Source organism: Eumetopias jubatus, unplaced genomic scaffold (genome assembly GCF_037043125.1).
Source record: "Eumetopias jubatus isolate StellerSeaLion01/CBP00866 unplaced genomic scaffold, mEumJub1_p1.0 scaffold_3, whole genome shotgun sequence".
NCBI lineage: Eukaryota > Metazoa > Chordata > Mammalia > Carnivora > Otariidae > Eumetopias > Eumetopias jubatus.
Genome location: NW_028274809.1, coordinates 12,192,425 through 12,219,073, shown reverse-complemented (window position 1 = coordinate 12,219,073; position 26,649 = coordinate 12,192,425). Strand labels below are relative to the sequence as shown.

Sequence of the window (26,649 nt, the reverse complement as noted above, 5' to 3'; positions counted from 1 at the left end):
ACTTAATTTAGTTTTATTATGGAAATACTGTATACATTTCATTTAACATTTTCCATTTATTTCCTCAGGATCAATCTCTAGAAGGAAAATTACAGAATCAAAGGACTCACACGATCTTAGGTCTTTGGTTAACATACAAAAATGTTCTCCAGGAAGGTTGTTAGCATTTCCAGTTATATCAACAATGTGAACACCCATCTCCTTATGCTTTTACCAATTCTGGATACAGCTGTTCTTTTTTTTTTTAAAAAAGATTTTATTTAGTTATTTGAGAGGGAGAGAATGAGAGATAGAGAGCACGAGAGGGAAGAGGGTCAGAGGGAGAAGCAGACTTTCTGCTGAGCAGGGAGCCTGATGCGGGACTCGATCTTGGGACTCCAGGATCATGACCTGAGCTGAAGGCAGTCACTTAACGAACTGAGCCACCCAGGCGCCTGATACAGCTGTTCTTTTACAATTTTGCCTATCCCATTTTAATTTACATTCTGCTCACTACCAGTGATGTTGCATATTTGTCACTTTTAATTAGTATTTGCTTTTTTATTTTTATTTGTATTTGCTTATTTTGTATTAGTGCCTGTTTTTGTTTTCCTTTGAAGGGCATAATCACATCTTTGCTCACCTTCTATTAGGGTGTTTAAGAAATTTTTACAAATCTGTAAGAAAATGTATAGATTACAGAAATTATGGGTCATACATTTTGATAAATGTTTCCCATTTATAATATAAATATTCCTCATTCAAGGAAAAATATTCATAAAATTTTAAATGTAGAAAAATGGTAAAGAGGAATGCTTTTAATATACAAAATAAGAAATTTTGTAAGTAAGGAACTTTCAGGCTTGTTAAATGGCAATCAAGATTATCAAAGGAAGAAACTGAACAGTGATCTTGGGTAATAGTTCTAGGAAGACAAAGAAGATTGTTGCTCAAATATTTTAGAAATATTTTCATAATTGGGCCAAAAAATCTACACTGAAAACATTTTGAGCCAAAAAAGTGTGTTAATACCTTTAAATGAACTTATTTTTACTGCTGGCAAGTAGAGGAATGAACATTGTATTTGTGATAGTTCTCTCTCTCTCTCTTTCCTTTCAAGTCTGTTTGGAAGGAAAAATTGTGATCAGTCTCTGATGGACTCTTAGCAACCTACTGATGGGGGAGTTGCAGAGCCCTAACAGTGCCTAGTTCACCTCACCCTATTTCCAGCTCTGCCTACTGGAAACTGAGAAACAACCAAACACAGAGGGAAAAGTAACTGATTTTGAATAACCAGGCTAAATCTAAACATCCAGATAAAATATGACCCTCTCCAGGTGTTTGTAGACTCTATAGTTTTTCTAAAAATGCTGACATTGCTCAAAACCTTTTTATTTTTTTATTTTTTTTAAGATTTTATTTATTTATTCGACAGGGACAAAGCGAGAGAGGAAACACAAGCAGAGGGAGTGGGAGAGGGAGAAGCAGGCTTCCCGCAGAGCGGGGAGCCCGATGCGGGGCTCGATCCCAGGACCCTGGGATCATGACCTGAGCCGAAGGCAGACGCTTAACAACTGAGCCACCCAGGCACCTGTGCTCAAAACCTTTTTAAACTATTACTTTGGAATTGGGTTTATCAGCCAAACCAGGAAAGAGGTCTCATCACTTATACCCAAGACCTACAGCATGCTCAAGATATTTGGCTCCACAGAAGACATCCAGATGAGTGAGACATAGACTTTGGTCTCAAACATAGAACTTAATCTGGTGGCAGAAAAGAAGGTCAATACATAGATTAATTATAATATTGGACAGAATAAGTGCTGTAAGAGATGACAAATAGTGATTCAAAAGCTGGAGGCCTCAGGAAATAATGATGGAAGAAGGAATTTTTAGGTGGTCCTTTAAGGGCAGTTAGGATTTCAAGAAGCAGAAGGAGGCCAGAAGCAGGATGGCATTCCAGGTGGCAGAAATATCATGGATAAGGGTAAGTAGTTAGGAAAGCACGAAGCAATCTCAGAGAATAATTAATGGTCAAGAATATATAGAGTAGGGCGCCTGGGTGGCTCAGTTGGTTAAGCGACTGCCTTCGGCTCAGGTCGTGATCCTGGAGTCCCCGGATCGAGTCCCGCATCGGGCTCCCTGCTCGGCAGGGAGTCTGCTTCTCCCACTGACCCTCTTCCCTCTCCTGCTCTCTCTCTCTCATTCTCTCTCTCTCAAATAAATATTTTTAAAAAAAGAATATATAGAGTACAAGAACATACATGGAATAGATAGGAATATATGGAATATATGTATTCTCTGTATATGTAAACATCACATGTGCATACACACACAAACACAGCGGTAAATAAAGTGGCACTGTAGGAGTTAGGGCCATATTAGCTAGAGTTTCAAATACCAGGTTGAACTTGTATTTCATTGGCCGGTATAAAAGCAGTGAAGATTCTGACAAGAGTAGAATGATCACATAAACGGTAACCTAGAAGACCCAGTATTTTATATACTGCCCTTGCCAGGCTATTCATAATTTCAAGTGTTTTTAAAAATTACTGGATTGCTGTTATGGACTTTTGAATTGTAGAGAACTATAAATCATCAATTTCTTTTAAACCTGGGGCTTCAAATTTGGGATTTCACAATTTTTAAAACTGGGTTCTTTGTGGATTCAACCTCTGGTAACAATTAGAGGAGAAAAATGATTGGAGCTCAGGAGGCCAATTAAAAGGTTATCAGCCCAGATGATGGGTAGTGATTTAGCAGTGGGAACAGAACAGACAGAGAAAGTGGACAGTTGGCATTGAGGATGGGGGCTTGGGAGACAGTGAATGATGACTTCAGAATTTTGAAACTTGATGATTGGAAAATAATCTTGCCATTAACTGAAAGAAAAAATCAGGAGAAGGTATCTGGACTGGGAAGAAGGAGAAAATTGGAGTTTGAAACCCTGTTAGGATTAAAACTCTAAAGGGACACTTACGAAGAATTGGCTAGAACTATTGCAACAGGATGAGACTAAATGTATGTGTTAATTTATTTAGATTTATATGCCATGTTTTCCCCACAAAAGATTTGAGGCAGTTATGGGTGCAAAGATAGTCAATGATGGATTGAATCCTAAACAGGAATGTCCACATTAATGATGGAAGACCCAGCATGAAGCTGTATCACAAAAAACAAGGGGGCAGAGTTTCTAGGTAAGGGAGAGAAAAAGCCCCCCCCCCCTTTTTTCCCTTTGAGAATCTACTACCAATGTTTGGTGTTTTCATGTACCACACTGACTCCTTTAACAGAATCAAATGATTCAATAAGATTAAGGGTGATCAGAATTAAGGGAGAAGACTGGATCTGGCAACTGGTTCACAGCCTTCATTTGTTCAAAACGTTTTTCTTGTGCGGAGGGGGCAGGAGTAAAACGCAAACTGCAAGTAATTAAGAAGTGGAAGGGTGTTGGAAGCAACAGGGCCCTCATTTCTACAAGTCTTGGTTATGGATGGCTTACCCAGCTTGGTCTTTCTATCTTCCCGCAAAAGGTTGGTTTGGAATGACACATCATTCCTAAAATCTATCTATTCTCACAGAAGGTGGTTTGCCACTATTAAGAAGGGACCCAAGAACATAATTCTCAAAGTGCTTCCCAAATTATTTTGAAGAATGGTAACGTCTCTGGAATATCTTTAGATTCTAGAGTAGTACCTACTCATGTGTATGTCCTTGTTCGACTGTTAAAATTCAGGCATACAAAATATCCCCCGATTTGGCTTCAGTCCGTCCCAATGTTGGGGAGCATAGCGCCGAGTTTCCCACGGAAAGTTATTAGGTGGTTAGATCCAGAGCCTCTCCCGAAGCTCAACAAGGCTGCTAACTACTTTAAACCTAACTTCTCCTTTTCCAGCATTCTCATACTGAGGGATTAGTGGAGCCAGTCAAGGCAGCGGTCACTGTTAAGGAAGACATCTAAACATTAGAGGGCTCGACCAGTAATCAAAATTGGAGTATCACCTGCAGAGTTGGTGAAATATTCAGTTATTAAGTCTCACGCCACAGAGATTTTGATGCAGTCCTGAAAAATAGTCATTTTAACTGGCTATCGAAGGTTTACCTTGTAAACACGTGGGTCTTACAGATCACAAACTCTAGTCAAGTTCAACCAGGAACCGGACTCACACCACAGACACATTGTTGCCTGCCGCTGGCGCACTTTGCCCTCAACAAACATGTCCCCGTATCGCCGTCGCACTGCCCCCGCTCCTGTGCGTGAGCCTCACGTCCGCCCTTCCCTGCGTCACATGACCACGAACCTGTCTCAGCTACGGCTCCTGGCAAGGGCCAGCCCCGGCCGTTCTCGCGTCTCACCCGGCCCGCTTTGGGCCGCTCCGGCCGGTGCTTTGCCCCGGCGCCGCAGTGCGCTCGGCCAACCGCCTCTAGGAGCGCCCAGCCGAACGCCCCGGGAGCCGGCGGGCGGCGGCCCTCGCCGGGGACCCTCCAGCGGGCCCAGGGGTGAGTGCTGATGCCGGGACCCGCGGCCCGAGCCGGAGCCGGCCTCGGGCCTAACGCCGCGGCCGTGACCCTCCGGCCGACGGAGGGACCCGCGGTGGCCCCGGCCGGTCCATGGTGTCGTCGCGAGTCCCGACCTCCGGGCTCTGGCCTTTGCTCCTCCTCAGGATCTTGCCGCCTCCTCGGTCCCTGGGGAGAGCAGCACACGCTCCTGCGAACGTTTTGGGGCTAACCTGCCCCCACCTTTCTAGTTCGGGGTCTCATTTTGACAATCTGGGGGAGGGGGAGGGGGAAACACTGGGGGCGTCCTGAGAGCTTGAACGCGGAGCTTTGCTGGGGGTTCTCCCTCATCCTTCCCGGCCGAGGCTCTGGCCCCTTTCAGAATGACCTTGGACGAGACGCCAGCCGGCTTGACAAGTAGTTTTTTTGTTTTGTTTTGTTCTTTTTTCTTTCTTTCTTTCTTTCTTTTTTTTTTTTTTTTACTTTGTGGGAAATACGTGTGTTCGGAAAGGAAGGCTGTGCTGGAAGCCGATCGGCGGCGGGAGGCCCCGGGTCGGGTGGGTCTGTAAGCACGCTTGCTCCCAGGTGTGGATGCTGGGAGTTAGTTGCTCCTCGGATTTCCCTAAAAGAGCTGGGAAGCCGGAGGCGGGGAGCTCGGGCGCCGGTTCCGCCGAGCCTCTGACCTTCACCTGCAGGACGAGGCCCCTTGGATGGTGCAAGAACACCCCGGGCCGCGTCCTACAGCGTTAGAGCAAGGGGCGCTCTGTAGGGATGTACCCTTTCCAAGTGGTGGCAGCTTTTCATTGCGCCAGATAAGAAAAACCCCACAGCCCTTGTTCCCAAGTGTGGAGCCAGTTGTACGCAAGGCTCCCAACCACTGAGAAACTTGACCTGAAGGACCTTAAATGTTTTCTCTCCCTAGATTAAAAACATTTGTTTCTGTGTCAATTTCGTCGGCTAATGAGATCTCAAAGGAAAAACCCTCAGGAAAATGGATTTGGAAAGAATTAGAACGACTTAGTTATACTTAGTAGTCTTCTCCCCGTGTAATTAACTTATGTGTAGGGCCTGCTATCTTTTTGGTTTCAAACACTTGGGAATTGGTTTAGCTATTCTATCCAAAAGGAAATTGTGTGTTCTATCCCTTCCTGTCTGATAGGGCTGCCTCGTTTCAGGATTACAAAGTTTAGCAGTTGCTTTCCTCCCTTCTGCTGTTGAAACTTGTTTTCAATGTTTCTGATGTGATAGCCCAGATATAACTTGTTTTCTGTGGATTCATAAGCTTATTTTAAAATTTGTGGATATGTGGGGTTTTTTTTTTTTTTCAAGTTTTTGGTGACTTTTCTTTCCAAACTACAATTAATCTTGCATTACTACAACCTGATTTGCTAATGCACCTATTTTTTAAGTATGGTTGCTTGAAAAGAGAACGGATACAGGGTGACCTATATAAAAACCTTGAACTAGGTCCACACAATAAGTGCTAAAGAACCGGACTTTTTTTTTTTTTAATAATTGGAGAATTATATAAATCTTTGCCACCACAATCAATTTGACCCAAGTTGTTTCTGCAACTTCCTGGACGAATTCTCTGAGTTCCAGTGTTCTAATATAGAAAATAAGAAAGTCAAGCTTGAATCATTTGTCCCAAATTTGGGACACTTTCCAGGAGTGGAATTTGACTTGATTCTAGATAGTGTATGGATGAGGGTTTTTTCTTTTAGTTATGTTTTGATTACATATATTTATATATGTATGGTTTAAGGCAGTAAAAAAATAAAATACATTTAAGATGTTTACAAGTTAAAGAAAAACTTTAGGTTGAGAGTAAATGCACTGTGGGAATGTGGAAAAAACTATAAAATTGGTAAATTACTGGTATTTGGGAACTTGTAGGCTTAGAAATTAGAGGTCTAAAATCATCTGTGATTCTGAGAGATTTTCTCTCCTTAATTATATGACGGAGAATCGTGTACTGGCTGCCTAATAGATTCTAATGACAGAACCCCTGGAATTGATATCTTAACTCCAAATGAGAAGTTTATTTTATGTATTGCCAAAAGATAATACCAAAAAAGCTACAGTCTAATGAGGGAGGAAAAAAGATAGATTCTGATCTAATTAGGACAGTACAGTGTTATATCTTAGAAAAGTTCTATTTACTTTTTAAATTTAAGTAGCTCAGGGCACCTGGGTGGCTCAGTTGGTTAAGCGACTACCTTCGGTTCAGGTCATGATCCCAGAGTCCTGGGATCGAGTCCCACATCAGGCTCCCAGCTCAGTGGGGAGCCTGCTTCTCCCTCTGACTCTCTCCCCTCTCATGCTGTTTCTCTCTCGCTTGCTCTCTAATAAATAAAATCTTTAAAAAAAAAATTAAGTAGCTTAAATAGGCTACAGGAAAATTTAGCTTTTTCTAGAGGTTGTCTTTTCAGCATCTATCTTTATGATCTAAGTCTGTGATATTTTACAGGCTGAGAGATTCTCATAAGATAAGATGTTGCAATAGAATGAAATTAATGAAATTTTGACACTCATGGGATGTATTGGTGGAAAGTCAATATGACTGAAATGCAGTGAATGGAGTGGGGAGAACAGCACGTTTCAGTGAGATAATGTTCTGGTTGTGTCCCTTGTTTATTATAAATCTTCAATTTATAATGCCCCAAGGCTATAATTATTTTGAAATACCTCTTTTCAATATCATATCTGAATATAAGCTTTTATTGTGCTTCATCTACACACAAGTATTGGAAGAGTTTCTCCTCTAGAAAGATGCACAAAAATTATAATAGAGATTGCCTGTGGGGACCTAGGTGGTTATAGGGATAGGGTCTGGTGGGACACTGTGTTTTCTCTGAATGTTCTTGTGTGCTTTGTACCATGTGCATATAATACTGGTTCAAATTCAAATACTGAATGAAAGTTGTGAGTGAAATAAATAGAAATTAAATTAAGTATTGCATGAAAATAGCTGAATGAAAATTTAGCCAAAATGCATTTGTTCCTCCTTAATATATATCTATATACACATAAGTATTAAGATTCTTTCAAACTTAAATATTTTTCATGGGTCACATCTTTCTAAATTCAAATCAGAAATGGTGACAGTTCTTTATTTTATCTTGCATTAACTAATGAATGGTTGTAGGGCTCTGTCCGTGGGACTAAAACTCGTGGTAAGCTTGTTAATTTTTTCTTTCTGTATTGTATTGGTTTCTTAATATAAGATTGTGTGTCTTTGGTGACTTATCATTTAGAGGATTTCCAGCAATGAATCCCTAATGTGGGTATCCTGTAGGTTTTCAATTAGCTCCTATTTTTCTCCCCTAGGGACAAAGTGGCTCTAAATGCAGCACAGGCACATTGAAGCAAGTTAAAGGATTTAATATGAAGCACAGAAGCAGATAGTGCCAAATAGCAAGCTGTAGTTGGTACACATTTGTGAGTAAAAATTTTGTCTTTTGAATCTATTTTCTTAGTCTTTAAACCATCTGCATGCCAGATCCTTAAAATTCACACATTTTGGTAAAGAATAAAGGAAGCAATTTAGCAGTCATAATTAACCACTTGTCAGGGCTTAGCACTCTGAGCAACCTCCAAGAACTCTCCTAAGCATCTCGTTGAGATAGTTCAAGGGTTGTAACACATCTCTGTCTGACGTGGAGTTTAGGAAATATCCCAGGTATGACTCACCTTTATACCGTCTTTTTATTGCCCTTGATTTATATATAATATCTTTTGCTGAAAATTCAGTGTAATTTGGCTTTTGAAGTCATTTCCTTTTAAGGAAACCATTACTTATACATCAATTTTTTTTTTAAATAACTTACATCAATTTTTTAGGCTACTTCAGATATATTTACTTCTGCCTTTTACAGTCTCTTTATGATTTCTTCCTTGTATTGTACTTAAGCCTTAAGAAAGGACTTTTTCCCCTTTCAGAATATAATGATTAAAGGAGTCTTATGGCAAAAATTTTTTTTTTTTTACTCTGACTTCATATTTTTATATACATTTGATTATCCTGTTTGGGAAATCATAAAATAGTGACTGCATGTAAAATCATCTTTATGATTTTTGAGATACAGAATAACTCTGTTTAGGAGAAATATGAAAATTGGTTTTGTAAATCAAGTCTTAGAAGGTAATTTTAAGTAGATATTTACTTTTATTCATGGGTTTTTTTTTTAATGAATGAATTGTTGAAATACTGATTTTTATTCTTTCTTTTTTACAGCTGGAAAAGCAGTGTCCGTGTTGTTGTGTACACGTCCAAAAAAGTTCAGATCCGTAGGGTTGCTGTATAAAGTAAACTGAACTACGGGGTAGCAGTATCTTAATAACTATTCTAGATGTGTATTTACTCTATTAAAATGAGTAAAGGAGCAAGCAGTGACACACCACTAGGAGGGTCAGTGACATTTTATTCAGTTGAGCTGGTATTGTAGGCTTGAGAGGTCGTGGCTTTAAAGCTGATTGCCATAGGCTAACCATGCTCTTTTACACTTCTTTCAACATTTTGTATTTGGGGGTAACTTTCCTCTGCATTTTCCTGAAGCATGGACCCTTCTCTAATTTAGAAAGTTATTCAGTGCATTTGTACTGTCTTTTCCCATAAAGACATGTCACGCTTTTTACAAATATACATGTAATATGAAATTAAGTACAGATTAATGTGAAGCTTTTAATCCCACGAAACGAATGCATACAGGAAGGATTCATTGCTACATATTCTATATTTGGTGTTCATTGCATCTCAGTCACCAGGTATATATTCAGTAAGAGAAGTTTGAATTTGTATCTTGTGATTTTTCAGGGGAATACATTTTTAAAATAAATTTAGAATTAGCCTTATTTACTTTATGAATCTGATTTTCATCATTAAAAGGTTTTATTTTTTTCATGCATGACAGCAGTTCCTAATTTATTTTTATAAAATCCTAGCAGCTTTCCCTCAAATTAACTAAGAAATTTTAAGTTTTATTTCATTCATTTTTTATTTATAAGCTGCATGCATAGCTATGCAGAGAGAAAGGTAGTATATATGTGTGTGCACATTTGTTTTGTGGTTATACAATAATTTTAAAATTTGCTCTTAGCCAGTATCCTCAGGGTGCCATTTCAGCTGATAAGTGAGAAGGCATTATGTTGAGGAACACATTTTCTTCAGTCTTTTACTTTTCCTTTGTACGTATTCAGTACTCACAACTGAGAAGTCTCCTTTTGCGCTTCCTACAAGGTATTGTTTTCTAACTTCACTTCGTAAAGAAGACTGACATATTAATAGTCACCCCTGTCTTTAAATTTTTGCCCACAGAGTGAGTGGGGCAGCATTTCCTTCTCCCACTGCTGCTGAGATGGCGGAGATTAGTCGAATTCAGTATGAAATGGAATACACCGAAGGTATTAGTCAGCAGATGAGGGTCCCGGAGAAATTAAAGGTAGCACCACCAAATGCTGACCTGGAACAAGGATTCCAAGAAGGAGTTCCGAACGCTAGTGTCATTATGCAGGTTCCAGAGAGGATTGTTGTAGCAGGTATTTTACATTTTTTTCTAAAGTTGTCTGATAAATCTTTGTTTTATGTATTTTTCTAAAAACTTCTGGGTTTTTCAAAATACTGTTTAGAAAAGGGGCTGGGAAATACAACTATACATTATTTTCAAAAGTTTTATTATAATCGCCTGAAATTTCAAACACTATTTTTTACTAATTCAACTGAGACATAATTTACATACATAAAATACATGTAATTTTTAAGTGTGAAGCTTGATGAGTTTTGACAAGTGCATATACTCCTGTGACCTTCCAGCACGGTCTAGATATAGAACATTTTCATTACCCTGAAAGGCTTCCTTGTGCCCCATCTCCTTTAGTTCTCCCCCCCTCAATTCCAGGCAACCATAATCTCCTTTCTATAACCAGAGACTAGATTCATCTCTTCTAGAGTTTCATATAGATGGAATGATACAGTTTATACTCTTGGGTCTGGTTTTTGCTTAGTGTAGTGTTTTTTGAAATTCTTTCCTGTTCTTGCTTGTATCAGTTCATTCCATTTTATTGCTGAGTTGTATTACACTATTTGCCTATACCACAATTTGTGAATTCACCTATTGATGGAGATTTGGGTTGTTTCTTGTTTGGGGCTGATGGGAATAAAGCTTCATTAAAGTACAAGTTCTTGTAGAGATGTGTGTTTTCATATTTCTAGGAGTGGAATTGCTAGATTATACCATAAGTTATGTTTAACTTTATGAAAACCTGTCAAGCTGTTTTTGAAATTGATTGTACATGTTATGTTCCCATCAGTGGTGTATGAGAGTTTCCATCGCTCCACGTCCTTGCCAACACTTTGTACTGTCAGGCTTTAATTTTAGTCCTTGTAGGGGATGTGTAGTGGCAGATACACTTTAATAAAACCACTGTCTCTTAAAACCTCCTCCTTTCCTTTTTATTTTTTTACTCCCAGGAAATAATGAAGACATTCCATTTTCAAGACCAGCAGATCTTGACCTTATTCAGTCAACTCCCTTTAAACCTCTGGCACTAAAAACACCACCTCGTGTACTTACATTAAGTGAAAGACCACTAGATTTTCTGGATTTAGAAAGACCTCCTCCAACCCCTCAAAATGAAGAAGTAAGTAGAGTTTTAACATCAACTGAATTTGAAATAATATAGACAAAAACAAAAGGTAAAGAGAATTGAAAGCTATAAATCCTACATTAGCAATATGTAATGAAAGCCTTCCACATGGACCATTGCTTACTATAAATTCTGATATATAGATACCCCAAATAATTTTTTAAAATTTGAATGTTATGTTTTAGGGAAATGGAAGTTTTGTGGAAATCATTAACGTTCACATGGTCTAGGAGTTATGGCCAGGGGTTATACCTGAAACAATACTGAAAGAGTTGGGAAGTTTAGCATAGAAAATTAATGCATCACTTTGTTACAAAAGAAGTCTGGCAAACAGGGCAAAGAAAGCTCTTTTTTTCCTTGATACTACCTCGTCTCCCTGCTTGCTAAAAAGCCTAAGTTAATGTACCTTGTAACATTAATAGCCCTGTTGACCCTAATATGGCAGCTTGGACAAATGAGGTGTTAGTAGCAAAGTTCAGATCTTGCCTCTCCCATTGATTCAGGGCCAATCTTGTAAAATTTCTTTTCTGTGATGATACTTAGAGTTGCAACTTTTACACTGTAGCTTCTGAACTGTGTTGTCATGAAGCTAGTATAATACAATGTGCAAACATGTTTTTATTGGTAGTGGAACTGCCTGTGCATCGTTTTTCATGTTAGTCCTTTCCAACGAGGGTAAAGTATCCATATAACCCAGGGGAGTGCAGTGTCCTAGTACCGGGGATGGCCTGTTCTTAGGTTGAAAGTTTCTGCTGAGGTAACTGAGATAATATAGGTGCCAGTTGGACATCCTAGATATGTGCTTGGTGAAAAGCACTAAATTTGAGTGTTTACATGGTGAAAAGGCACTGAGATACTTGTAGAATTGTATTTATTTGACAAACAACATTTGAGCTTTTGTGTAAGACCCTGTGTGGTGAGATAGCGTTCCCGCATGGTGGCATGAGTGAGGGAGAAACACCAACACACACCCAAGATACGAAGTGCTTCATAGCAGAGAATAATGAAAGGTATGAGGATCGTCATGCGAGAGGAAAGGTATCAGTCACGGTGTGCTTTCAGTTAGAGGCCCTGCTTCCTGGCCCCCCAAAAGTTCCCAGTGGAAATGACTGCTGTGGATAATAATGTCTTGGAGTGAGGATGCTACCAGGGGAGAATACTCTTCGAGTTTTGTTTTCCTTTTGATCTTTCTGCTCCCACTATTTTAGATACTTAACTGTCTACTTGGTGAGAAGAACTGATTGAAAACAAGTCAGGCACTTTCTTTAGTGATTACTTTCCCAGGGTTGCCCTCAATAGACCTCTGGGGTTTACTCCTGCGGTAGTACGAGTACATTTAGTCAAATGTGATAAATGCCGAAAGTATATAGCACTGGAGTGAAAAACTTAGGCTGAGAATGAGACCTAATTCTGAAGGCCTACTTTGCTACTTACTAATGACGTAACCTTGGGTAACTTAACAATTCCAAGGCTCATCTCTAAAAGATAAGAATAATGCCAAGTGCTTAAGATTATTGTGAGAATTAACTATAATAATGTGTGTAGTGTGTTTAGCACATGTTCTAATTTATGTTAAAAGCTTGTATGTTTAAATATTATTGTTATAAAAGTTAAGATCCTGTGGCAGGAGCCAAGTCCTGAGATGCAAAAGAGGAGTTTCAGACATTAGCACCAGCTGCCTATTGAAAGGAAAACAAAGACGATCTGTATTTCAAGTCCGTGGAAGGGTCCGGCAGCCTTCAAGACAGTCAACCTCTTGACTAGAGGAGAAAGGAAAAGGAACCAGAGTTCTAGTAGCTTCTAGAAGATGGATTGAAAGAGGAGGGCAGTAAGGCCCTGAGTGCTGCATTGGTGATTCGTTCAGATGCTAGTCAGAACCTATCAAGTGAGATCCCCTGAATCATTGACTCTGTAGTAGTCATTTTATAGCATATGCTAAGGTTTCTCAACCTCAGCACTGTTGACATTTTAGACTGGATAATTCTTTGTTGTGGTGAAGGCTATCCTTTTGCATTATAGAATGTTTAACAGCATTCTTGATCTTTGTGTGCTAGATACCAGTGGAATCCTCCAAATCATGAAAATCAGAAATATCTCTAATAGCTAAAAAAGGTGGAAATAACCCCAGTGTCCATCAGCTGAAGAATAGGTATACGAAATGTGGTATATCCATATAGTGGAATATTACTCAGCCATAATAAGGAATGAAGTACTTATACATTATACAACATGGATGAACCTTGAAAACATTATGCTACATCGAAGAAGCCAGACAGAAAAGGCCATGTATTTTATGATTCCACTTACATGAAATATCCAGAATAGGCAAATCCATAGAAACAGAAAGCAGATTAGTGGTTGCCAGCAGACTGAGGAAAAGGGGAATTGGGAATGACTGTTTAATCATTATAGGATTTCCTTTTGGGGTGATAAAAATGTTCTGGAACTACATAGAGGTGACGGTTACACATTTGAATGCGTCAAATACACTGTATTGTTATAGTAGTTTAAAATGGTGAATTTTATGTTATGTGTGGTTTATCACAATAAAAATAAAGGAAAAATTCTCTCCATTCATTGCCAAATGTCCCCCTGAGGGCAAAATCATCCCTGGTTGAGAACCACTGGTCTATGGCAAGAAAGGAGACTACAAGAAGGTTGCTTATGAAGAAGGCTATAGAAATTGTCGTCTAAAATGTTGTCTGGTACGAGGAATAAGTTTGCAGAAAGTAACTGCACTTGGATTCCTAAACTGGCTTGGAGAACCCAAGGGAACCCATGGAGAGGGCTTAAAGCATGATGCAGATAATCCCCTCGCATAGACAGGGTTTATAAAATCTGGAGGCTTGGCTGGTAGAGAGGAAGTTGATGAACCCTTCCAGTATACGTAATCTGTACTTGGAAGGCAACTCTGGGACATGACCATTGCTTGATGATTCTACCTGTAGGAAACTAATAAAGGAACTGAGCAGTAAACTGATCTGGGTAAGAAACTGCAAAATAACCAAATCATGACAGTTCTTAGTGTTCTTAGCATTAATTAGACAGTATAAATGAGGAGGGAGGAATTTTAAGCCTATTATGAGAAATAGAAGACCCTGAGACCTACAGGAGGTTACCTGAAGCTGGGAAACTTTCTCAGCTCCCAGACTGAATACAAGTTTTTAAATGAGTAATCAGTGCCAGTTGGGTCTAAATGAATTGAATTGTCAACTAGATTTCAGTAAAGCTGGAAAAAAAATAATTTTTAAAAATAAATAAAAACCTTGGATTGAAAAAACCATGACTGAACTAAAGGGTGGAAGTTTTTAAAAGATAGTGTTCCTTATCACCTCAGGCTGTGTCCATGCACTTTGGTATTATAGAATACAAGTTGGTCCTATTAGAAGGCATGACAAATGTATGCTTTTGTCTGAAGGTGTTTTTTCCCTCCAGTATGGCAGTAGTATCAAGCTTAGTGTTCCTGGTAAGTTATCTTTAAATCAGATTTCAGATGGTGAAAATAACAGGCTTAGGATCCTCTAGTTTCCAGGCTGTGTTGAAGTCATACACATAATTTGTCTTCTCCTGTCATTTCCTGTCCTGCTTAAATCTTAGTTCTCAAAACACAACAGCAGGAATAGTAGAGAATTCATCTTGATCCCTGCAACATGGAAGAGCTGTTCCTAGGGAAAGCAAGCACAGCTGTGCAGTAGGTAGGAAGACAGGGATCGTTCACAAATCACCCCAGTACTGTTCTCTGAATCAAGTGTACTTGATTGAGGAGGTGCTAAGCTATATATATATATATAAACACCAATATATATGTGTATATATATGCATATAAAACAATATATTGTTCAGTTATGTATATTTAAGTTGCATATAACTTACACACATATATATATTGCTTTAAAGTAATTTTTATTTTTGGTTTAACTGTAAAGAGCTCTTACAATAGGCTCCAAACTGACTCCTTTTTTGTTTCTAGAAGTGTTGTTTTCCTTTTGCTCAAGTGGTTAAGTGTTTCATAACCCATAACCAAATCTAAACCATGCTCTGAAATTATGTACTGTATAGTGTGGTTTTAAATTTTGTTGTCATGGAATCTGGATTTATTCTCATTGAAGGTGCTTGTAACCTGGTAATCTCTGAGGTTTTTAAAAAATCATCACTAGGTACTGATGTGCGTTTTTTAAAATCTTAACTTTCAAGTCCCTTGGTTCACATACCAATTGTCCTTTACAGTAAAGTTTACTTAAAAAAAAAAAAACCATGAAGTTGCCATGGCTGTTTCTAGTTTAAAACAAAAACAAAAAAAAACCCTAAACAGGAAAGTTAGTGATTACCATTGTTCTATTGCTCTGTAATAACCCACCTTAAGTGGCTTAAAACAAAAAGGAAGAACCAAAATTTCATTTTGCTCATGGACCCAGATTCTGTGTGTGAAGAATTTGCAGCTGGCATGATGGGGAAAGCTTGTTTCTGTTTTACAACATCTGGGTCTAAGCTAGGAAGTCTCAAAGCTAGGGATGACTCTGGATGACTCTACAGCCTGAGTCTACAATCATCTGACAGTTTACTCCTATGTCTGTTGATACTGGTTCAGTTGCTGGTGGGTGCACCTACACATGGCCTTTCCATGTGACTCATGGGCATCTTCACATCATGGTGCCCCTGTTCCAAACATGAATGGCTTAGGGAAGAAAGGCAGAAGCCTTATTGCTGTTTATGACCTAGTCTCAGAAGTCACATTGCATCATCTCTGCAGCAGTCACCAGCCCATCCAATTTCAAAGGAAGGGAACATAAATCCTATCCCTTAATGGAGAAGGTCAGTGATATATTCTGTAAGAAGAGCATGTGGGATGGGAGATTGTGGCCATTTCTGGAATGCCAAAACCTTTAAGCTAGTACCAAGGCTTTTTTTGGTCTAGTCTTCAAATATCCAACCAAATCTGAATTTGTTTTAACCCAGAAGCCTGGAACATTTATTTGTAATACAACTACATCCCATTTCCTATAATATACATGCCTTTAAAAACTGTTGTAAATTGTTCTTAATATAAATGTATTATATAAATTACAATAAATAAAAATATAATTGTACCAAGTAAGACTGATACTTAAATAGAAGCCAGAAGTAGTTTTTTCCAGTAGGTAAAGAAGCATTCCTAAGTTTATCTGCATTATAATAAGTACGTGGTTTTTGTTTTGTTTTGTTTTAACCTGTCTTTAGTACTAATACTTGGCAGCAATCTTGGTTATATTCTCTGTAAATTTTGTGAATACTTGGATTAAGGTTTTTTTGATGCTAAGTAGCTACTAGGCTACTAAGACTATTTTCTATTCCTCTCCCTTTTTTTGCGCCACAGATCCGTGCAGTTGGCAGGCTAAAAAGAGAGCGCTCTATGAGTGAAAATGCTGTTCGCCAAAACGGACAGCTGGTCAGAGCTGACTCCATGTGAGTAGAACCACTGAGCAGGGTATCTCCTTCGTTAGTTTTCTCCATGTATTCTCCCATCTTTTTCTAAATAATTCTTTTTTTATTCCCAAATATGAAAAAAAAGAGGAGAAAGTATGTGTTTCCTGCCTAAGAACCTGAGAAAAATAATTTGTTTTTAAGTGTTCAAAATCTATTTTATATTTACATCAATTTTACATTTTTGCAGTTACTTTTATAGCCTTAAAATATGCTGTGAGAACTTTCCAGTAGCAATATCCTCTTCTATGTGTATGGCAGAATTCTAGAAGTATGATTTATTTGGGGAATTGCTTATAAAGTATACTTAAGAGAGATTGATAAATGTAAGTGCTCAGTTCTGTGCAACCTTCAAAAATGTTTAGCATGTAAAAAAACAAAACAAAAGGAAAACACTCTAAGCAAGTGTCTTTATTTTCAAGTTACTCAGTTTGTCCTCAGATTGTGAACCAGCCCTTCCAGCTCTGCTTCTAAAGAGCCCTGGTAAACAATGTAGCTTAGGCAAGTGGAATTGTTTTACTTTCCTTGGGTTACTGTTTAGCTCTCTGCCTACTGAGTGATTGAATTGTTAGATCCGTTTCATCTTCCAAAAATACAAGTATGTTTAAAGGGCTGTTTGTTTAAACTTTTCTTTTTTATTTGGTTATATTATCATACTGTGATCTTAAAGCTACCCCACTATAAGATGTTTTAGATCAGGCAGATGTTTTTTGTTGTTTCATTAAAATTAATAGATTTTTACAGATAAAATATCCCTTTAAAATCTAATCTGCTCAGAATTTTGAGTGTCAGATCCATTGGTGATTGTAGTTTTTTTAAATAGATGATTTAGATTGTTTATGTAAATTAATATATCTTCCTCATTACATTTTTGGTCAGTTTTCATGAACTCATTCATCGTGAACCATATTTGATGCCAGGCATCCTGTTAGCTTCTCTGGGAACTGCAGCAGAATCAGGAGATGGTACATCTCTCAGAGTTTGCAAATCTAGATAAAAGCGAAATACTTAAATGTATATACAGATAAAGTAGAGCACAGTACAATATACCATTTGTGTTAAAACACATCAAGTTCTAGTTCGGAACTGAAGGATATACGGATGCAGAAGGGGCTTTGATGGGATTAGGCTCTCTCTTCTCTTGTGGTAGGTGCAAAGGAGAGCTGTAAGTGCTCTGATTTCTTGGAAAATCTTGAAATGTCTCCCAAGTAGTTCTAGTTATTCTGAAGGGTTATATAGGAAGACAGTAAGTGAAAATGAACAAACCTCTCCTTCAGGAAATATCTGAAAAGTTCAACTATTAATATGACAATTTTTTATGGTAGTTATGTTTCTCTGAAGATACCTGGTTGTCGGGGATGTCAGCTGGTCCATGAAATCCATTTTTCTAGAATATTTCCGGATACATTACACAAATAGTAAAAAGGCTGCATAGTTGATGGCTAGGATAGCTTCTTGATATTTAGTGTACCTATCAGAATGATTAAGCATACACCAAAGGGCTTTTGTTATTTTCTATTTGTAATATTTTTTAAGGTAGCAAAGTGTTCTAATAAACTTTTCTGTTATATGAAGATGTGGTTTATTATTTAGGTCTCTAATAAACTTGATATTTCACACTAGTGAGATAAAAACAGGACTATTTTAGTATAGCATCACTTTTGGTTTTTAAGTAACTATCGATAGCTGAGTTGAGTTGAAGAGAAAGGAAACAGCTTTACTATGTTTGAAAACCAGCCTAGAGAAGTATAATTTAGAGTAGATGATTAGTTCATAGGTATTTTTGTAGTTTACCAATAACCTAAGTTCCTTATAACAGAGAAGATTAACAGAGTTAACTAATGTTTGCTTTTTGTGTTTCAGTTGCCTTAATGGCACTTTCTAGATGTTTAATAAAACTGAAAATCTCATGTTTTAATTTTTGGTGGTAAAAATAACATGCAAATTTAACTACATTTTCACAGTGAAATTCTTATATTACCATACTTAGATTAACCATACTTTTTTATTATGTATGTTACCATGTTATGGAAAGATGCTTGACCATCTTTTTGTTAATAATGTAACCTTGCTTTTTCTTCCCCTACCACTATTAATTTTAAAATTTATAATTGAATTCATTTGTAAGCCTCTATATGTAATTAACCTTAGGAATTTTTTATAATGAGCTTTATTATATATTCAGTGTTGGTAATGTGGTAACGAAGAAATTGTTGATGTAAAACAGCTACGTTTTACTTCCACTAATGTAGTTATTAAACTTTTGCTGTCTTTACCTATTTTAGTCTCTTCTTTGTAATGTAAAATTAATTGTGTCATTGTGCATGAACCTTTGCCTACCTCCATTTTATTTTATTCCTTGGCTTTAAGAGTAGAAGTACATACAGACATAAAAGCAGGAGCACTGGCCTTTGTTTTCTTAATTGCTTTCAAGAGTTAGTAGGATTGATTATTGTCCGCTATTGACACAAAAATGAATTCTGACCAGTAAACTTGTATCTAGCTTTTTCTTTCTGTTATAAAAGCTGAATATGTAAAAGAAGCATAATTATTATTTAAGGTGGTACAGAGCAGATTCTGCCCCAAGAAATAAAATTTCAAGGTTCCAGGCACCGATTTCTGCACCGGAGTACACGTAAGATTTTATCTGCTCTGCTTTTCACAACTAGGAGTTGTTTTGATTTTGCAGGCTTGTGTTATACTAATATTTCACTAAGTAATTATCATCATATAATACCCTAATGCTCTTACTGTCTGGCTTTTCAGTACCTGGGTTTTAGGATTTCTCAAACTGTCATCATACACTTTGTTAAGAAAAAAAAAAAAGACAACTAGACCAATTAAGGAAGTAATGTATGATTTGGAGTATAATGGTAAAGTAAAATGGAATAATTTGCACATAAGGACCAAGCATCCTTTTTTATTTTCTTTATTTTGCTTTCGTTGGCATATTAGTTCTCTGTAGATTCAACTTAACCAGGTTTGGTGTCTTGCCTTCCAGAAGGAGAATGGGGTTTAAGAGTGTTTTGTCACTAGGTTTTTTTTTTTTAATTCCATAGATTAAAATATGCTTAGAAGAATGTTTTGAGATCATTTAAACTCATTCTTTCTGTGAGTGTGACAGAACAAGGTGTGGGAGTGACTGACCTCTTGTGGGGATATTTCAGCCTGCTGTATAGGAATTCAACAGCCAATGCAGTTTGTCACAGAAACTGATTTTTGTCTTATTCTAGTTCTCTTATTAGGCTTCTAGGAACCAGAAAATTGCCTTAGACAATGACAAAAAATTAAGGTTTTCTATTTAAAATTTCAAGAGAACTGGGGCACCTGGGTGGCTCAGTTGGTGAAGCGTCTGCCTTCGGCTCAGGCCATGATCTCAGGGTCCTGGGATCGAGCCCCACATCAGGCTTCCTGCTCCACAAAGAGCCTGCTTCTCCCTCTCCCGCTGCTTGCCACTCTCCCTGCTTGTGCTCTCTCTCACTCTCTCTCAGTCTCTGTCTCTGTCAAATAATTAAAATCTTAAAAAAAAAATGTTTTCAAGAGAAATGGTACAAAATTTGTGTTTCCATGAAAATTTTTTCTCCCTCTTTTCATGATTTTACTTTTACTGTTTTTTTGGAAGAGGTTGGAGCCTCACCAAAGAGGTTATACCCTCACAGTTTGAGAAACATTGTTCCTGTGAAAACCCTTGGGGAAAGAGGTACTTGACTTTGGACTGATCTTTTAATAATGACATAGTTATGCCAAATAAATTTTCATTTAAATATTAGTTCTCACATTGGCTAGTGTTGTTTACTTAACATTCGTGTAGTAAGATTTCATATAGGCATGAGGTGGATCTATTACTGATGAAATGATATGGTAAACATGAGTGCTTTCTTCAAAATTTCCTAATCTTTTGTAAAAGAAAAAGATAAAGTTGAGATTTTGCTGTTTTATAACATTACTTGGATCAATTTATTATCAAAGTACGTTTCTATTAAATTACTAACATTATAACATTTGCTTTAATAATCCCAGTGCCTTAGCAATATGTTTACTTTTTTGCTTTCACAGTAGTTCACTTGTCAAAACAAAAAGTCACTACACCTTGGTTGGGTGGATGAGTGGACAGAGATGAAAATCCTAAAAGCACTGTTTCCTTCCACAGCTGATACCAGTCAGGGGTGGACGTTCCAGCTAGCATCAGGCTGATTGCTAAAATGGGCTTATTCTTTTTTGTTCTTAAATTTATTCGTAAAAAAAACACCTGCAAGACCACTTGAGGCTTTAAAAAAGAAAAAATTGCTAAAGTATTTATTGCTTCTAACTAGGGTAATTTTGGTCAGTTGTGATTTAATCATTTGGTTCAACTGTAGATGGAAATAAATGTTAATCAAGGGCATTTAATCTATACATACACTGCCCAAAGTGGTCAACAGTTTTAAAAATAGTTCCTGCTCTGTTTTTGGTGTTTATGAAGGATTACCAAATAAATACAGAAAAGTAAGTTAAATTTCTTACTACTCTTTGGAACTTTAACTTCTTTTGAGAAACAATCAGAAATCCAAGTGTGCTTTTGATGTTGGTTTTTGATGAAATAAATATCTTCAGTAGTATTGATAAAGACTTAATTTCATCTTTTTCTACAATATTTTTTCTCATTAAGTTACAATTGAGGATCATGTAAGTTTTTTTCATTTGTTACCATATTCCGATTTTCATATGATCATGCGTAGGATCTTAGAATCAGCAGAGATCTTGTTGACTGTTTTCATACTCAGCCTTCTGTGCATTCCCTCTAAGAATTCTTTGCAGTTATTCTGAAATTAGTTTATGCTTGACTACTTTATAAATGACCACCTGATTTCACATGTATGGACAGGAAATACTTGTACTTTTAGAACTTTAAATAAATAGTTCCTATTACTTGTTTCTGACAAAATTATTTCTCTCAAAGGAAGTAATCCTTCTGTAATTTTTAGTGGACAAAAATCCATCAAACTTTTGTCGTGAATTTGGATTTAGTTTATTGACATTGCTGCTCTAAGATTAAAATTCTAAATATTGATTATTATAGCCTTTAATATGTTAGTGTGTAGCTAATGTATTTACTGATGCAGAATGAGGTGTGGAGTGTTCGATTTAAGCCCTAAAATGCAAAGACAAAAACTTTCATTATTAAATCAGAATATTGTACTGGTTAGTCTTTTACAACTTAAGTAAATTTAGCCAAGTTTGTTGGCAACTCTATCAAGAGAGTGTAAGTTGGATTGTTTATTTATAGAAGTGCAGAACTGGCCTTCTTATTTCTGCTTCTGGTGACACTTCTCTTATATGAATTCAGTCTGCTCTCTCACAAAGAGCAAGAACTTCAGGTTTTCCCTGTACTCCCTAAAGTGAAGGCTGAGTACAAGGTTTGTACCTAGACTTCGTATCCCAAATAATACTGATTTCTTTTTACTCTTCTTGGATGCTCAATATGGGTTTGGCCAAGTATCATGCATGGGTCGGTTGTTAAGTTGGCTTATATATATTCCAGAATCTCTGGACAGACATTTAGGGTCATCATCCATGAGTCTATACTAGAAGTTTGCATTTATCTTGACAGCAATAGGCCAAATTCCTGTGAAGAATCAGCTGTGATAAATTAATTTCTCAATATGCCAAGATATGGCTTAGATCTCCTAAATAGTCTTTGGAAAACATGGCTTTCTTATTTATAATACTTGTCACTTTGAATTATCAAGACATTCAAAGTTATTCACCAAATTGTGGATTTTGTTTTTAATGTTTTTAATGTTCTGGGGACTCTGGGAATAATATTGGATGTCAGCTGTCCTTTCAAAAATGATCCCACTTATGTTGTGGTTTCCAAACAAAATGCATGTTAAGTTAGAAAAGATTACACAAGTCAAAATAGAAGATTTTCCTCTTTTCAGTTGTTCACTGTCTGCTCCACTTTCATTCTTTTGGATGAAATACACAAGGATGAGTTTTAGCCTAAGGGTTTTTGCCCTGACCCTGAGAAAAAGTGTTGACCCCACATCCAGGGTCATGGTCCTTCTATTGCAACAAAGCCTCTTAACCTGACAAACCAGATGGCCAAGTCCTGGTATCACTTAAATACCTCACACACCACTGATCATGCCCTACCATTAAGCTGCCCTCTGAAAATACACCAAGCTCAAGAGTTTATGTTAGAACTAAAATCGCTTCATTCAAGTATGTTTAGCTTCTTTTAAGCACTGGCAATGGAGCCAAGGAAATTGTGACTCTCGGCTTACACAGGGAAGAAAGATTAAGATTATGTCACCAAGAAGCCCAGAAATGGTTGTTTAACATCCATCTGGAGAATTTAAGAAATCTCTTGCGTCTGTTCACTCTCTGCACAGAATTGGGAGTAGTTTTATGTTTTAGTCATTTAGCTAGAGGCCATATGCTTTAATATAATGAAGCTATCAAAAAGCTTTTGTTACAGCTTCCTGAAACTTTAATTCATTTTTAATTTACGCATCATAAACTCAGCTTGCTTCATTGTCTCTGTGAAGTATTTGAAATGGCGTTTTCATGGAATCACTTTGATTCGTGTGCTTGAACTCTAACACCTGTTCTACTAGAACTCTCTGTCTTCATCTTCTCACCACCCCTGAGTCACAGTGCGGTGTTGGTTGTGAGAGGTTTGATTGACTGGATTGGAATACGTACACCAAGAACGCCGTTTCTCCACAGCTCGGGGCTGACCCCACAGCTTGCTGTAGTTGTCTTCCTGCTCCAGAGTTGTTTTTTCACATTCAGTTGGTTTAATTTGACGCGTAAGGGTACGCAGTCACAGATGTTGCACTGTGGCTGCTTTTAAAAAAAAACAAAAACAATTGAATACGTTTATTAACTTGTTTGGTTTGACTGTTCTCGTAGGGGAAGGTGAAGGGTGGGAAAAGGGACAAGAAAACGAAGATAATTCTTAAAATATTAAGAGTTTGGGGAAACTGCTCAGCTGAAGTTTTATAAAAATCTGACTTGAGTGTTTTTCTCTTCATTTGCTGTGCTTATGTAAACAGTGTGACACCATCGCCACAACAGGTTCGGGTCTGTCCTCCCCAAATGTTACCTGAAGATGGAGCTAATCTTTCCTCTGCTCGAGGCATTTTGTCGCTTATCCAGTCTTCCACCCGTAGGGCTTACCAGCAGATCTTGGATGTGCTGGATGAAAATCGCAGGTGATTGGCCATCAGTGACTCTTGCTGGCTGTAATGCATATTTTTTTGGCTCCTTATCAGTGGACTGTGGTGTCTTCCTTTTGTGTTTGCACCTTCGTCTCTTTCCAAGATGCAGTGGTTTTAAACAACTTGCTTTGCTTTCTTTTAATTTGAAATTATTGTCCAAAATTCACATTTCACAAGATTCTGTTAGCTTCTCCTCAGTCAGGGAGAGTGTTCAGTTAATAACTATATACAGGAAGTAGAATGATTTTTTTCAAAGGCTTTGCTGACCTGTTCTAAGTACTTGACTCCATTGGAATATGGGGAGGCCTACTGTTGGATTGAGTGCAGGATGTTGGACTGAAGCATACGGATTTTCTTTAGTAAGTCTTTTGATTGAATCATTTACGATACTAATATCGTTGGATTAATGAAGCAAATCTGAGAGGACAGTAGCAGTAGAGCTGCCAGGATATTTTTTTACTTTCCTTTTAGCTACAGATTTCTAGGCCTATACTCAAAACCCCAAGCTCTGTTATCTTTTTGGTAATACTGATATTTTTCAGTATTGATAACTTCTCTCTCTCTTGAACATCCCCAAGTGAAATCAGTAGTAGTACACTTAGACTTGCACATACAAATTCTTTTTTGCCATTATTTCAGGTATTTTTTTTTGCTCTGCTTCTTCACTACATAGTATTTTTAGAAGATAACGTTTGGGGAGCTTTTTGGCATAGTGTGGGAAAGGTATAGGCAGTTTCATTTCAACTCCAAGCATTTTATCTAGTGACTCTGTGAGTCGGTGTTTGAATTTTCATGGTCATTTTAGTAGACTGTTAACTTTTGAAGAATTCCCAATAAATTAAGCTGGCCTTTCTAGTAAACCTTGTTTCTTACCTTAGGAATTGATATGTCTTGTGGCTCTCTCTGAAAAGACTTTCTTGTTGAGTGCTTTTGATCCTCATACAAGCCTCAGAGGTTTTACCATACTTCATGAACACTTGTCCGTACTGTCGACTGGTGTTTCTAAGCCTTCCCAGGGTTAATGCAGTGTTAGCCATTTGGGCCCCAGAACTTAAAGCTGCACCAGAAAAGAGCTTAAAACAGAAAGCTCGTAGCAGGGAAAAATTATATGTACATGTATGTGTATGTATGCATGTGTGTATACATATGCATCCCCCTCCCCAAGGGTTTAGAGGACTATCTTAAGAGTATTTGCATCCTGTAAGAAGCAGCATGGTTCAGAAGAGAAAGCATGGATTCAGGGGGCCAGTCAGTTTCGTCATGATCCGCCCCACTGAGTAGCTAGCTGCATGAGGGCTTTGGACAAATCGCTTAGCTTCTCTGGTCCTCATTTTCTTCATCTATTCAAAAAATAAATAGAGGGCTAATAATAGTATGACCTAGTTTTCTAGATTCTTGTGAGGACTCTTGCCGCCCCCCACCACCATCTTTATATAAGGTATAGGTAGTAATGGCCTCAGTCAAATTCCTTATTTAGGGTCATGGCAGATGCTTCAAACGATATTGAATATAAAGTACCTGGCACTTAAGAACTGATCTTCCCAAAGACCTATTTTCTCCTCCCTCCTTAAAATAGGTTTTTTTCTTCACCAGGTACCCTCTTTCACTTTTTAATTATGGCAGGTTCTTAGACCAGATTATTAGGTCAAATTTTGTCATATCAAATGCTAGTACAGTGAAAATATCTGAATGAGAAAGATATTTATAAATTTGATATAAATTAAATAATTGTGGCTTCACAAAACAGTCCTTCTCCATAATGGAAAAGAATTTTGCTTCAAGTTCAAAAATACAAAATCAGAAATCTTACTAATCTAGAAGTTACTTTGTATTCTTTTATTATGAAAAACTGTTTTGAGCCCTAAATGAAATTTTCTTTATTTTTTAATGTAATGAATTGATAGCTTTAAAATCCATTTTCTGAAAAGGAATGATCTTTTCTTAAATGAGATTTTTAAAATTCATGAAGTAATTGTATTAATAATTCTTTGCTCCTGGATATACACCATTAGTTGTTACCTTGGAGCCTGGAGGGTTAGATTCTTATTAGTCTTACCGGATGCTTTCATTATTGAAAAGGTTCCTTTTTTTTTCCCCCCTCCATGATTGTATTTAAATTTCTTATGATCTAAATGTTGAACAAGATTTAATCAGAATTTTAAGTACCAAATCAGTTTTTATTTCTACAAGAGAACTGTCTGGCATGACTTTGCAGATATAAGAAGTAGGAATGTGAAATTTGGATAATGTTCTCCTTGCATGATTATTAAAATAATACTGCTTATAAAGTTTTAAGTGCTTTTATATTCCTTGCTCTGTATATCATTTTTTTCTTTTCAATTTTATTACTCTTGGTGGTTATGCTAATGCAATATCCTATCTTTGGTCTTCTGCCCTCACATTAGGTACAGTTAAATTAAGCTGGAACTATTTGGCAGAAAGAAAGAAAAAAACTTCCTGCCTGCCTTATTATTAAAAAATGCAGATTCACAGTTGCTTGATGGAAGAACAAATTTTAGTTGACATTTTAAGGAACACTGTGGAAAGGTTTATGTACTATATTTTTGTTTTCTCCTATTATGAGAACTTATTTGGTCTAAAACCAAGCTCCACATGGAGACAAAGCTAAATCCTTGGTACACATTAGAAGAGTTTATTTACACAGGTCAGTGCTGTGCATTTGGAAAATTGATGTATCAAAAACTTCAATGCTATTCTGTTATGTTTAGTCCTTGGCTGGTCAGGAAATGCCCATGTCTCCTGACATCTGCTAGAACTCCATATCTCATTCTCCAGTGCAAAATATTAACATTTAAAAAAAGAAACTTAATTCTCATGTAAGAACATTATTTAAATATCAACA

At 37.3% G+C, this 26,649-nt stretch overlaps 1 protein-coding gene across 9 annotated transcripts in view; it reads left to right on the top strand.

Moving 5' to 3' along the window:
• Positions 1-4,292: 4,292 nt before the first annotated feature.
• Positions 4,293-26,649, top strand: part of MFF (mitochondrial fission factor) — a 44,083-nt gene continuing 21,726 nt past the window's right edge. For 2 of the 9 annotated variants that reach the window (XM_088021529.1, XM_088021528.1), the window contains exons 1-6: positions 4,293-4,479; positions 9,794-10,014; positions 10,946-11,115; positions 16,475-16,563; positions 19,142-19,216; positions 23,622-23,780. In XM_088021529.1, coding sequence (XP_087877655.1) covers positions 9,834-10,014; positions 10,946-11,115; positions 16,475-16,563; positions 19,142-19,216; positions 23,622-23,780 — 674 coding nt within the window. In that variant the 5' untranslated portion in view covers positions 4,293-4,479; positions 9,794-9,833. Of the gene's footprint in view, positions 4,480-7,818; positions 7,918-8,713; positions 8,888-9,793; positions 10,015-10,945; positions 11,116-16,474; positions 16,564-19,141; positions 19,217-20,203; positions 20,282-23,621; positions 23,781-26,649 lie in introns of those variants that run through there. The other 7 variants (XM_028105152.2, XM_028105151.2, XM_088021530.1 and 4 more) reach the window with 6 other exon arrangements.